Here is a 14,115-nt window from a genome sequence, read left to right on the forward strand (position 1 = left end):
AGGATGTGAGTTGGAAGATGATGTCACAGCAAAATTAAATGTTGGACTTGTGGGAGGTGTGAGGAAGTAGAGTTAAGAGCTGGTAAAACTAGTCATTTAACAGACATGAACACATTCAGGGTCATGGAGAGGTATGAATTTTGGCCTGGGATAAAGAAGCATAGCTCCTGCTTTTGAGGAAAATGCTACATGCCTTAAGCGCATTGAAGACCCCACCACCATAAAAAAAAATTACGGAGATCCATCCTGGTGTGAGGAGAGTCAAGTCAAGTCAAGTCAAAGTTTATTGCACAACATTTATAAACGGGTACAATGTAAGGCAAACTAAGTACAATATAAATGTAAGAGAAACTAAGTGGTAACTGGTAACGTAAGAATACAATATTTGAAGGAACACAGTGTACAATGTGAAACAAATCCAGATTGTTGCGACAGACTACTAACTGATAACATAAATCTATTACATACTACACTAAGGTTAGTGTGGTCTTTTGCAGATTGTATTGTACTAGTATCCAAAAAAACTGGTGTGTTACACCTGTAGGTTGTTAGTAGGTTATGCAAACAAACGTTCAAACAAAAATGCAAGTCACATGAGATCTTACATGACATTGTACCTTTCCTTTTGTCCACAGCTGTTGCCAGTTTCTCTGTGAACTTCACCTTGGCCGCTAGCAGGTCGTTCACACCAGTCTTTATGAACTCCACGTCCATGGAGTATCAAAAACTGCAGACTGAAGTCGAGACACAGGTAAATCTAATCTTAATTTTTCGGCAGTGATGTTCTGGTTGTGGACGTTTTCTCAAAAGTCAACTTTAAAAAAGTCTACATCTGGGAAATTTGAGTGGCTGTGTATAATGTATATGCGGATAGTGATGATATCTGATTGCCAAATGAGAGCTACAAGCAGGGTCTTTATCTGTAGTGAGTTCACTCAATTCTGTTCCACCGGTTTTTTGTTGTCCAGACTGCTGCCCTACTTGGAAGTGCTGCAGGGTTTCAAAGTGTCCAGGTTCTCCAGTTTGCCAGGTAAGCCTTAATCAAAATATAATGTTGCTTTTGTCTTAACTCATGATTTAGGGGTTGAAGGGGGCAAGGAAGAAAGGACACTCAATAATCGATATCGTAACGCTACACTTCTTTTTACATTCTGATAGTCTTTTCCCTGGCCCTCAAGCTGAGGCTGGGACTAGGTGGGAGATTTTGGTCTACATGTATCTCTTTACTTTCCAGAGCCAATAACAGTGCCATCATTACAACCTTAAGACTTCTTGTGTCAGAGTCGACCAGCCAAAGAACTTTGATGGTCCTGCGCACTGCTGTGAACCAGGGGAAGGTGTTTGAGTTGTCGGTCCTGCAAAACTCCCTAGTCTATAGAAGTGATTGTAAGTTTTCCGCTTCTTATATTTCTTTTGAAATCCGCTTGCATTCTACCACCATCGAAGAAAAACTCAATAATTAAGAGTTTTTTACAGCCTAAATATATAAGTTGTCTGTCATTATGGTATAGAACAGGATTCAACAGTGAACAAGAAAGTTTTACCTTGATTTTCTGAAATTGTTAATACACTTTTCTGGAGTGCAAAATACACATCCATGACATTGTACACATCCTTTGAAAAATTGTCTATGAAATCATCAGTCCCCTTTATTGTGGTCTTTTGATGGTTCTGTCAGTGATATCTCCAAGTTGATGTTGCATTCTTTTACCATCCCAACCAGTGAGTGTGTCAGCAACATCCCAGGTGGTCATTGTGCAGTCATGGACTCCTGAACTATTGAACGTCAACTCTGTACAGTACAAGCAACTGACCTACAACATACAGATCATGGTAAGATTTGGATCGATTTAATTATTAATTGATTGATGGTTAATTGATCAGATTGATGGATTGATTGATTGGTCAGATGTTTCAAATACAGAAGGAGTTTTAATTTTGTAAAATATCAGCTAAAATGTTTACAAATGTGTTAGCAGTTAAAGCTACATTGTAATTATTAAGACTTCTATGGCTTTTATTTGCTAAAACCTTATGTGTAAATCTTTTGATTGACATGTCCAAACCTTTTGATTGACATGTCCACACCTTATGATTGACATGTCCACACCTTTTGATTGACATGTCCAAACCTTTTGATTGACATGTCCACGCCTTATGATTGACATGTCCACACCTTTTGATTGACATGTCCACACCTTATGATTGACATGTCCACACCTTTTGATTGACATGTCCACATATTTTGATTGACATGTCCACACCTTTTGATTGACATGTCCACACCTTATGATTGACATGTCCACACCTTTTGATTGACGTGTCCACACCTTATGATTGACATGTCCACACCTTATGATTGACATGTCCACACCTTTTGATTGACATGTCCAAACCTTTTGATTGACATGTCCACACTTCATGATTGACAGTTTCAGCAGATGTTCGTGACTGTTACCGGCTTACAAAAAGTGGAAGTAGCAGGATTCAGTCGAGGGTTAGTAGTTTTAGTCTGCTGTAAATTAATTGCTTAGTACTTAAACAAACTTTTGCAGACGTAAGATGATTTATATATATCTATGAATAGTTTCATCAGGTTGGTATGTCACTAAATATAGAGTCTTTTTTTTTTAGCCATTGCTTTATTCTCACCAACGTTTTGAAGAGCCTCTTTATTCATTGAGCAATGTAAACTTCAGCCTTAAGACGTATATAATTTGTTATTTGACTGAATTATAAGAGACATAATACTAATGAACTTTGTGGAAAAATTGTTCATTGTGATGACTCATTGTTAGTTGAATTATGATAATGTGAAAACATAGACCTTCATCTTCCTGAGTTCAACAAATTACCATCTAATAGTATGTAGGAATGAGTTTGAAAAAAAAATGTGACAAATACAAGAAAGATGACACTTCAAACATATGCTAATATGTAAAGATCCTATTTTACAACAGGGAAAACAACCAGGTTGTGGCTAAGATACGTGTCATTGCGACCTACTACGCCATCAGTATGGCACAGACCAGGTTTGTTCAGCTGGTGACCACAGGCAGTGCGGGACAGCTAAGATTCAATACCACCAATGTGATCATCAAACGGGATGGTGAGCAAATTTGCCTACTAGAATATGTTACCTCCATAAACAAGATAATATTAGTTTTGGTGGTTGCCTGACAGGTGTGTTTGCATTTTGTATGTACTAAATGTTATGTATTATGTAAACCATATTTACATTTTGTAAGTTGTCTTTAGATTGTGAATTTTGGAGATATGGGTACCTAATAGTGTCAAGTCATGTAGGTCCTACTATCATCTTAGACATGCTTCTTGTCTCCTAATGGTATTGCAGCAGAGCATTTTTTAAAGAAAGTTTGTATCTTCTGTTCAGGACATGCATGTCCATGATGATACATGAATTATACTTATTCAGACAACTTGATTGGTTTTATGTATAATTGATTAATTTCTTGATAAATGTGTAATTGATTGGTTGATTAAAAATTTTCTTCTCATTTATTTAACAGTTGTCCTGTCGTCTACAACGTCCATGGCCGTCGGCTCCTATACCTGGGTACCAAGTCTAGCTGACAGGAGTTCCCTCCAGTACACACGGTTAAAGCAGCAAGTAGAAGAACAGGTAGGGCTGAGTACACAGTGTACATGTATGCAGAGATTGGTGAATGATTGGAGTATGGATCTCACCAGTGTCTCTCATGTGATGGAGTCTTGTTGCTAATGACTAGTAGTAATGCCTACATCTTGACAGATGAAATTGTTGTCATGACAGATGTGAAAAAAATAGAAGTATGTTAATTATTATGAATAAATGGTCTCTTTGAGAAACATTTTGTACTGTAGCAAATTTGAAGCTATAAGCTGGTCACGTGTACAACTTTGTCCAAACTGTGAAATAATATATTAATGTACTTTGTATGACTTCTGTTTACAGCTGACAATTCGCCTGGTAGCAGTCACTGGTTTCCAGACACTACAAGTCATTGACATCAAGCAAGGGTAAAACAGCTATTTTTTAATCCACATTTTGTACCTTTTACTAATAGCTGCAATTTATGTTGCCCTTCAAAATTCTTGGTACTTTTATCGTGTCTATAACGAACTATCACCTACAGCTGTACAACATTTACCTTGCTTCTATTCCAACACTTAGTGTAAACAGCACAGTGATGGTAGTGGTCGCAGTGTACGGAGCAGGTTATGCTACAAACCAGCTACAGTCATCGTTCCAGACTGCCGTCCAGTCTGGTCAACTTGGCACCATCAGGGTAGTCAGGCAATCTGCAATGGTCAAGACAGATGGTAAGAACTGTTGTGTGCATGTGTGTACTGGTGGATTTTTGCATAATGATTGCAAAGTCTACTGTTTTGTATCAATTGACAGTTAAGCTATACTTTCTTTGAAGACAATATCAATGCCAACCTTGTCAAAAACATTTCAGATTTTACTATAAGCTTAAATGCATTATTACCTTTTTTTATTAAACTGTACAAAGAAGCTCATCTGCAGTGATTCACATGCATTTAATCAATAGATCCAAGAAAACGGAAACTGATTAGTTAGCTAAATGAAAAGGGAACAAGGTTTTCATTCAGATCTGTGGTAGTACTTCAGGGCTCAAAATACTGGGTGCATGTGCACCAAGGTGCACCCAAAATTGGAACTGTGCACCCAAATATTTCTTTGGTTTATGTATGGAAAGATATCAAGTATACTAGTATACACCATATTCTTGACATCTTAGTGTTAGAAAGATAATAAAAATGTCTGTCATGTTACTTGTTTAAGAATTTGATAGCTTGTAACTAAGTTTTGTAATTAGTTTTTTTTTTACATTGAATGATGGTGCACCCAAAATTTTTTTGGTGCACCCACTTTTTCAAGCTGGGTGCATCAGTGCACCTAATCCCAAAAATGAATTTCGAGCCCTGTACTTATAGTAATATACTTATTATACATACATAATTGTGATGATGTTTGACATGTACATGTAGGTAGATTTACTCCTCTTCTAGGCTGTTGATACATTAAGTTTCAACTCAGTTGCTATACTGTATGACCTTTGACCTCAACTGAGTTGCTCTCTATCTCCACAGTTGTTGTTTCTTCTACTGTGTCTGTGACCCTGGCACAGCCCTGGAGTAATGACTACACCAACTCAACAACTCAGGCCTTCAACACCCTCAGTAAGACAGTTACACATCAGGTAAGGCAGAAGGCGCTTTGCCTGACAAATTCTGCATGGCAAATCATGAGCATGAGCAAAACAAACTATTGCAATAAATGGACCCATGAACATGTATTTAATCAATAATTGAAAGGAATATTAACAAACAGTACTTGTATTTTCTTATTCAGTTTACGGAGCAACTTGGAGGAACTGAAGGGTTTCAGCAGGTTACAGTGTCCAGCTTTGAGAAGTCGTAAGTCATCAAGATCTCTAACTCATCTCTTATGGTGGTTGTGAGGAGAAAAACAGATATTGCATGAAGATGTAGAATTCAAATACATGTAAAAAGTACATTCTTCAAGAAAATGAGTTTAGTATTTGGATAGAATAGATTCTGAAATATTCGGGAATGTTATGGACTTCCATCAGTTTTTTCCTTGATAACTCTATCACATATGAAGCTAAGGTACTACATGAATTGGGAAATAATACAAGAGACCTTATAATACATTCACTGTCAGTTATATAATAATCATGACATGAAAGGTTGGAGCTTTTAGATAAACATGTCATAATCTTGTCATATCTAGGGGAAACACAGTACGTGTGGTCATACACTTACTGTCCACGAGTTATCGCGCCTTCTCTCAAGTTCAAACGTCCCTGGTCACTGCAGTAAACCAGGGGCAGGTCGGCTCCATCAGTGTCAATCAGACTGTAGCTGTGGCAGTCAAACAGAACGGTAGGTTTGTACTGGTGACATAGTTATCAAATCATAGCTTTGTGGGAATAACACCTGGGCATTTGATGTCATATTAAGTTAAAGAAGAATCGGAAATTGTTAACCCTTGCACTGTGAAAACATACCTTTTTGGTTCTTAAATAATCTTAGGAAGTGGCTCTCTAGTCATGTCGCTTCTCAAATACTAAAAACATATTAAAGTTGGATATGCATTGACTATTTCCAAAAAGCATTTGAGCTGGCCATTTCAATTTTACCTAATTTAGAGTCCAATTTTGATTGCTAAACGTCTGGACAACACTAGTACTGTACATGTTTTACCATTTCTGAATAATTGTTTACCTCACCACAGTTGCGCAGTCAGTGACCTCTACCATGAACTTGGTCCAACCCTGGACCCCTGACCTTCTCAACATAAACTCAATGACCTTTAAAACCACCAAGATGCAGATAGAACAATCCGTAAGTCTTATCATCATGCTGATGTCATTGGCTAGGAATATATTTTGTTAACAAATTTGTGTTAAAAAACTTGAAAAAAGAGTAAAAAAAATATGTATATACATGTACTTAGTAACAGCGTCTGAAACTGATATGGTTGTCAACATCAAATTGTTAGATTTAGTGAATACTCACATAGAGTTTACTGTTGCATTGCTAGAAGTGTTAAATGTCTCACACAAGATTCTTTTTTTCTGCACTTCCCAGATAAGAGAATCCCTATTGCAGACAGTGGGATTTCAGGCTGTCAATGTGGCCAGGTTCAAGCAAACGTAAGTTTATCCATATTAGCATTTAATGTTAGCAATTACAATATTATAGTTATTTCAGGATTTTTACTCTTGGTGAGTCAACAAACATTACATAATGTCACTTATTAAAAGCAGAGAAATTATGAAATAGATTTTTGTATTACTATACCGAAGAAAGAAAATCGAACTTTTTATCACAAATTTTCCACCAGCACTTCTATCTTCTTCAAGAACAGTGACCCACTAATTTCTATCACATGACCATATATGGATCCCATGACTTGCCACAGGTCTGACCAGAAGACCCAGGTGATCCTGCATATCATGGCTGTGGAGTACGCTGTGACTCAGGCTTTAGTCCTAAACCTCAGGTTTTAAACTAACACTTCTGTCTCCATCAAGCACATATGACCCACTAATTTCCATCACATGACCTGATATGGATCCCATATCTTGCCACAGGTCTGACCAGAAGACCCAGCTGATCCTGCATATCATGACTGTGGAGTACGCTGTGACTCAGTCTTAGTCCTAAACCTCAAGATTTAAACTAGCGCTTCTGTCTCTATCAGGCATATGATCCACTTATTTCTATCACATGACCATACATGGATCCCATGACTTGCCACAGGTCTGACCAGAAGACCCAGGTGATCCTGCATATCATGGCTGTGGAGTACGCTGTGACTCAGTCGTAGTCCTAAAGCTCAAGATTTAAACTAGCGCTTCTGTCTCTATCAGGCATATGATCCACTTATTTCTATCACATGACTTTATATGGATTCTATAACTTGCCACAGGTCTGACCAGAGGACCCAGGTGATCCTGCGCATCATGGCTGTGAAGTACGCTGTGACTCAGTCTTAGTCCTAAACCTCAAGATTTAAACTAGCGCTTCTGTCTCTATCAGGCATATGATCCACTTATTTCTATCACATGACTTTATATGGATTCTATAACTTGCCACAGGTCTGACCAGAGGACCCAGGTGATCCTGCGCATCATGGCTGTGGAGTACGCTGTGACTCAGGCACAGAGGACTGTGCAGACTGTGGTACAAACTGGACAGGTCGGGAACATCGCTGTTGATGCCAACTCTGTGATGGTGACCCAAGATGGTTAGTCTAAAGAAATGTTTTTAGTAAAAAGTTTGGATGCTGAAACTTGTTTAATAGTAGGTTGTACAATGTATGTGGTACAAATTTGACAGGTCGGGAACATTGCTGCTGATGCTAACTCTGCGACTGTTACCCAAGATGGTTAGTCTGAACTGGTGTTAGAAAAAAAGTTTTGATACTGAAACCTGTGTAATTATAGTAGATTGAGCATGTATGTTGTACTTGATATTATGATAGAAGAATACTTAGGCTGTACATTTGTGTCTAAAAGTACATACATACAATATAGCATAGTGAGAAGTGAGAAGTTTATGGTGCCAAAAGGTTGAAGGTTGAAGAAGCTCTAAACGTCTTTTAATGGAAGCAAAATGTTGAACGTGTTGCCTACCTGCCTAAGTGCCTAGTCATATTGATGCCCTATATGTAAGGTTCCTCTATGTTGAATAGAGCTAAATATTTTGTATGAAATATGCATTTATCCAACATTGTCCATCAAACCACAGTGACAGTGTCCAACACTGCTCAGATGACCTTGACCCAGGCTTGGTCAGCCAACTTGACCAGTACCTCATCAGCTGCCCACACCAGCCTTAAGAAGCAAGTAGAGGAAACGGTAAGTACACTTCGTGAAACACCTTTACACCAGTTTTTACTGATTCCTCTTAGCTTAGAGAGAACACACTTTGTGATGTATCGTGGAAGCTCAACTGCGTTGTTAGTAATAATTATTATAATAGTACAATGCTAAGCTTTCTTCCAACACTTAAGGGGTATACACGGATCAAATTTTCAATGTACTGTCGCCTTCTTTGGGATCAATACTGACTTGAACGTGATTTGATCACTTATTAATAGGTTAAAATGCTCAAACAAGGCATGTTCCTATGTTGCATTGTCTCACATTGCATTCATTGATTTTATTTTTCCTTCTACAGTTTGCCCAGCAGTTTGTGAACGTGGTAGGATTTCAGCGAGTTGTGGTATCCAAATTTGTACAGCAGTAAGTCATTTCCATATCTTCACACAGTCCATGGTACCAAATTCTTCTGAACAAAACTGGCTCCTCTATAATCTAACCTCACTCCATCCAACATGATTGTATATTATCAAAAGCTATAATAAGAGATGGTGATTTCAGAACTGGCAATATGCAAGGTGACTCTGATATGAATATCATATAGTCATAAGAAATTTCAGCTTCCCATCATGACTGGAAGTTGCAAGTCTTCATTAAACTGGCCTTACAGCGTATTTAATCATGTTAGATAGGGGTCACTATATAATGCATGTAATGTTTTAAGAAATGATAACTTAAAGTGATATTTTTGTTCCACAGGGGTAACAGTGTTACAGTGGTGGTACGGATGGTCATGGCGGACTACGCTTCCACTGAAGTACAGCAGGCATTCACAGCCGCTGTCGGGGCTGGCCAGTTTGGAACACTTGCTGTCAACAGCACATCAGCAGTCGTCAAAAAGGATGGTAGGTAGACTAGCTGAAGTCTTGAGGTCTTACTGAAATGGTTGAAGGCCCTGATGTAACTGTCATCTTTAGTTACACTTTTAAAACAAGACTGGCAATAAAAATGTATTATTGCCATGACGACGATTGAGGGTACAACAATACAGCTCAAATCAGAAATAGACTGGAACTTCCCTGTCGCACTATCCCTGGCACAATATACTAGCCCACCTGTAACATAAACCTACAGCCAGCAGAAATGTACTATCCCTGGTACAGGACAATGGTCTGCCAGTGACCTAAACCTACAGCTAAGCACTACAGATTATTTCCTGTCTGCCTGTGGCGTATGGCTTGAACAAGCTCTAGAAAAGAAAATGTATTCTTCATAACATAACATAACAACCAAGACAACGTGATCCATTGTGCAGAGTTCCCTGTCTAGTTTCAAAGGACAAATTCCTCCAGGGAGCAAGTGTGACCTACATTCCACCATTGCATACCAGAGATACATCTGGAACAGATTTGGGGGGGATGGTTTGCATACCCAGCATACTGCATTCCTGTGGAAATGCCTGTGCAATTCCTAGAATTTTTGCAGACTGAATGCAGAATATACCACTTGACGACTCCCCTTTGGCGTCGTCAATAACTGGTTCTATATCTAAGGTTTATTTAAGGTTTATCTTCTCCATTGAGACATTAGGCTTTCCATACTTATGTTAGGGTGCTGGAAGCACCCAACACATGTTGATGAGCTTTGCTCTATCTTGCTCTGTCATGCTGGATGGAAACTTGTAGTAATCCTGGTGTCATCTCTCAGAGGATAAATCTATCTGAACTAATTGAGATGATTGTCCAGAAGATTAAATAGTAATACTATGTGATGTGGGGACAACTTGGAGGTTGTTTAGCTGAATCACCCGTTGTATCTGTACGCTTATATATAGTCGCATAACTTCCATTCATGTCAACACACCAGATTCACAGGCATGTGTTGCAGCAGCAGCTGGTTTTATCCCACTAAAAAACCTGTCAAACCTTTGTACATTTCACATTACACCTGAATTTCTATGAATTAGAGTTTTCCCTAAATGGAAGCAGTTCAATAACCTTTTTTTTATTCCTCAGTTACTGTGAGTCAATCAGCCACCACTACCATCAAACAACCCTGGTCAGCAGAGTACCTCAACATCACATCCACAATGTACAAGACTCTACAAACACAAGTGGAGCAACAGGTAACGATAATTCACCTTTATCCGCAGGGTAACCTATATCTGTTGTCTCTAAACAGAGGACATTTAGGGGCATCAAGCTAAAGGATGGCAGTTTGAAATAGTGACATTTTCACAATTGTACAGTTTTAAACCACCGTCCGTCAACATGATGTCCATAATACCTTGTTTTTAGAAAACGATTATAGGTTACAAGCGGATAAAGGTGAACTAGCGTTAAATACCATTGATGGAATAGAGGAATAGGGAGTAAAATAGAAAAAAAAAGACAAATCTTTTATATGGGAGGAATACTCTCAATACAATTTGAGAGATATTCTGTAATTTCAAACTTACATCCTCATTACATTGTAGTTTATCAGAACATTAAATCTTCTGCTTCATATAAATATTGTGTATTATTTTATATCTTAGCTGCTGACTGTATTGCTGTCAGTTGTTGGGGTCCAGGGCATGAGAGTAGCGTCGTTCAAGGAAAGGTATGACATTTTCTATTCACCAATTACGTGTCTTGTGTCTTATATATGTTTTTCTTGCTATTGACCAGATCTGATAAACATATATTGTTCTTAAGATCCCTTTACCTCCCCAATTAAAAAGTTGATGAAAACATATTTTGCGTCGAGATAGTCTATTTGACAGCCACTCATCTACTGGTAATTTTTCTCAAGTTCATCTTTACATACCTTTGCTCTCAAGTTTTACCATGATTGTGTTGATTTTTGTGCAAGTCAATATTGGTTGCTAATTCTATATCCTTTACACATAGATTTGGAAGTTACATACATCATTTACTGTAGCAGTTGCATTTATGTGTCTTCCATTCAGTGCTGGCAATATTGAAGTCCTGGTCAGGCTGGTTCTTGCTGACTATGCCTCAAAAGACGCACAGACGTCTTTTAAGACGGTTGTCTCCTCTGGGAAGATCGGAAGTCTTACTGTGGACCCCGTCTCTGCTGTGGTTAAGAAAGATGGTGTGTAAATGGCATTATCGTGTACAATCATGACTTCCTTACCTTTGACAACTATCCGGCTAGTAGAAGGAAGTAAATGCAATGTGAAGATATACTTTTTATCGTAACAATACAGCTTCTGTGAAAATATATGGACATGATCCACAAGACTGGCTTAATTTGCTATATTTCATGCCCAGGCTAATGATTTAATTTCATTACCATAACTGGCAGTTCTCAAGTTAAAGTTGCATCTGGCTTGTAATGCTTTGTACATATAGGTCAGTCTGCTTTTGCATTTTGGTAGGAGGAAATTTTCTTGCTGATACTTTATACAGAATAGTCATGTGAATCGTAATACAATTAGTATGAATAAATAAGATAGAATTGCATTTGTCAAATTGATAATGTGTGGCTAATTTTCCATTTGTCTTTGCCCCTTACACTTTAGTGAGCATCACGTCAACTGCATCTATGACCTTGACCCAACCTTTCACAGCTGACCTAATTAATCCTTCTACACAGCAATTTATGATCTTGAAAAAAAAAGTGGAACAAGCGGTAGGTTACTGTTTCACAATACCTAAGTAACTACTTATAGATAGATTTTGTAAGTTGACATTGAACTCTAAGACAGCATCCACTACCTTCCGTCAGTTACTGACAGAGTATAGTTTGCGCTATCTAAAATGTCTGATCATTTGCTTGAGTAACTCCTGGATTGTGTATTGTGTTATAATCTCTGTACCCAGGTCTTAGTTGATCAACAAATATACAAAATGTAAAATGTTTGCTTCATAAAAAATCCAGGCTTATGAATTTTAATCATTTATCAGAAACTACTAAAAAGTAGAAGGAAATGTCTTTAGATGTCTAGATATAAGCTTTTGGTGTCTCCATATAGCTAAATGTATGTTTTCTCTTGTACAGTTTTCAGAATCCCTGATTGTCGTCTTGGGGTTCCAACGTGTTGTGCTACACAAGTTTGTCCGCACGTGAGTTTAAGTCCAAATCAGCTACATGTAACACCGCAGCTATCATATACTCTGGCGAGCAGAACCTTTGCACTTACAGTCTTTAACTTCATTTAACAATTGCAAAACTCTTAACTTTTCAGGTGGCAGCTTTTTACCCCTTTGCAGGCAATTATTCATTCAACATACCGCAGCACTGTGCTACCTTGTGCTTTCTGCAATAAGTTTGTGCTTGGTCTTATCAAATACCTCCTGTTGACCCCATGTATTTATCTTTTTTCCTTGAGTCCATTCCTTAGAACAACATGAAGTGTTCATCGTATCATTCTCCACCATCCTATGGTGTTTGTTGAGCTGCTTGTCATCAGCAGTTGCTGGCATAACTTTGTGATAAATACTCTTATTGCGATGAGTTCTTTCCTTTTCTTTTGACCTGAAATGGCATATACAGCGCTTAACAGATAACTAAGCCTTTCCTTGATACATTTCATCATCATCCTCATCTCATTGTGAAGTTAATAAGTCAACGCAACAGCCTCTTAACCCTGCTCCTGGCACTGTCCATCATCCATGTCTACTCATTGTATGATAAAATGCTTATTGCAACCTCAGTCTATAGAATAAGTCCATCTCATTCTTTTGCTTTTCACATGGCAAACTTAACAGGTGATATATTGCATCATCCTCATCTCATTGTGAAGTTGATAAGTCAATACAACAGCATCTTAACCCTGCCTTACGCCAGCAGCATTCATGGATCCTCATTATTATCCAACATCTTAACTTTCAAGGAATCCATTCCATTTCTTTTACATTGCTGATGTCTTCCTTTTGGTGCTAAAGTCTTCCTCTTGTACTCAGCTTTACTAAGGGATCTGCATCCACAACAAGTGGCAGCAGTTTCCAAATATGCTTGGTCATGGAGGCACTGTGAAGAAAATTGGAGTAATGTTTTTGACAGGATGTCAGTCATAACTCTTCTCATAAACTTCTGTGGCATTGGTGCTTTTCTTCTTGGTTCTAGCAGACTAAAGCTCGTTGCCATGGTAATGTAATCAGTTGTGGTTGATCTTCATCATCCATGTCATGCAGCTTAACCCAGACAAATATCACCGTATGGTGCACAAACTGCTGTTCAGTGCAGGTCTTGCTGCACTAGCTCATGGTCTAACTGACCGGCATTTTCCGAAATAAAACATTCAACCAAACACTTTCTACTACATTTGAAAATGCATGATATTACAGTTGTTTGGACACCCTCTTTTTCTCAGTGAAACTAACCAAACCCAAGTAGTGTTGAGGATCATAACAGCGGATTACTCAGCAGCGGATATCAGCAGCCGGTTCGAAGCCATCGCACAAGACAGAGAGGTTGGACCCGGGGTCTTTTCCGTTAGGAATGATACAACCACCGAATTCAAAAGAGATGGTGAGGTTTTTTGCATTTTTGTCATTGCACTGTCAATGTTTGTTATATGAGTGTGTTTTGTGTTATAATTACTTAGACACCATTCATACCAGGGTTTGCAGGTTTGGGTTTTTCCTGATTAGATCCACTGTTTCTACCAAGCTTCACAAATCAGGATCAAACCTAGTTACTTATTAAATCTTGCTTGGCGAGTCCTGGTATATAAACAGGTATATATAGAATGAGTCGTATTTCAATCTTTGGATATTGCAAAGAA

At 38.2% G+C, this 14,115-nt stretch overlaps 1 protein-coding gene across 1 annotated transcript in view; it reads left to right on the forward strand.

Annotated features, from left to right (window-relative positions):
- LOC118404903 overlaps nucleotides 1–14,115 on the forward strand; it is a 36,612-nt gene that overhangs the window by 16,459 nt on the left and 6,038 nt on the right. Inside the window, exons 22-45 of the mRNA XM_035804284.1 lie at nucleotides 636–751; nucleotides 969–1,030; nucleotides 1,235–1,386; nucleotides 1,724–1,833; nucleotides 2,433–2,497; nucleotides 2,961–3,109; nucleotides 3,531–3,643; nucleotides 3,956–4,020; nucleotides 4,175–4,323; nucleotides 5,119–5,228; nucleotides 5,381–5,445; nucleotides 5,783–5,934; nucleotides 6,287–6,396; nucleotides 6,643–6,707; nucleotides 7,656–7,804; nucleotides 8,308–8,417; nucleotides 8,740–8,804; nucleotides 9,141–9,286; nucleotides 10,397–10,506; nucleotides 10,918–10,982; nucleotides 11,332–11,477; nucleotides 11,908–12,017; nucleotides 12,387–12,451; nucleotides 13,702–13,859. Coding sequence (XP_035660177.1) covers nucleotides 636–751; nucleotides 969–1,030; nucleotides 1,235–1,386; nucleotides 1,724–1,833; nucleotides 2,433–2,497; nucleotides 2,961–3,109; nucleotides 3,531–3,643; nucleotides 3,956–4,020; nucleotides 4,175–4,323; nucleotides 5,119–5,228; nucleotides 5,381–5,445; nucleotides 5,783–5,934; nucleotides 6,287–6,396; nucleotides 6,643–6,707; nucleotides 7,656–7,804; nucleotides 8,308–8,417; nucleotides 8,740–8,804; nucleotides 9,141–9,286; nucleotides 10,397–10,506; nucleotides 10,918–10,982; nucleotides 11,332–11,477; nucleotides 11,908–12,017; nucleotides 12,387–12,451; nucleotides 13,702–13,859 — 2,607 coding nt within the window. The remainder of the gene's footprint in view (nucleotides 1–635; nucleotides 752–968; nucleotides 1,031–1,234; nucleotides 1,387–1,723; nucleotides 1,834–2,432; nucleotides 2,498–2,960; nucleotides 3,110–3,530; nucleotides 3,644–3,955; nucleotides 4,021–4,174; nucleotides 4,324–5,118; nucleotides 5,229–5,380; nucleotides 5,446–5,782; nucleotides 5,935–6,286; nucleotides 6,397–6,642; nucleotides 6,708–7,655; nucleotides 7,805–8,307; nucleotides 8,418–8,739; nucleotides 8,805–9,140; nucleotides 9,287–10,396; nucleotides 10,507–10,917; nucleotides 10,983–11,331; nucleotides 11,478–11,907; nucleotides 12,018–12,386; nucleotides 12,452–13,701; nucleotides 13,860–14,115) is intronic.

Source organism: Branchiostoma floridae, chromosome 17 (genome assembly GCF_000003815.2).
Source record: "Branchiostoma floridae strain S238N-H82 chromosome 17, Bfl_VNyyK, whole genome shotgun sequence".
Lineage (NCBI taxonomy): Eukaryota > Metazoa > Chordata > Leptocardii > Amphioxiformes > Branchiostomatidae > Branchiostoma > Branchiostoma floridae.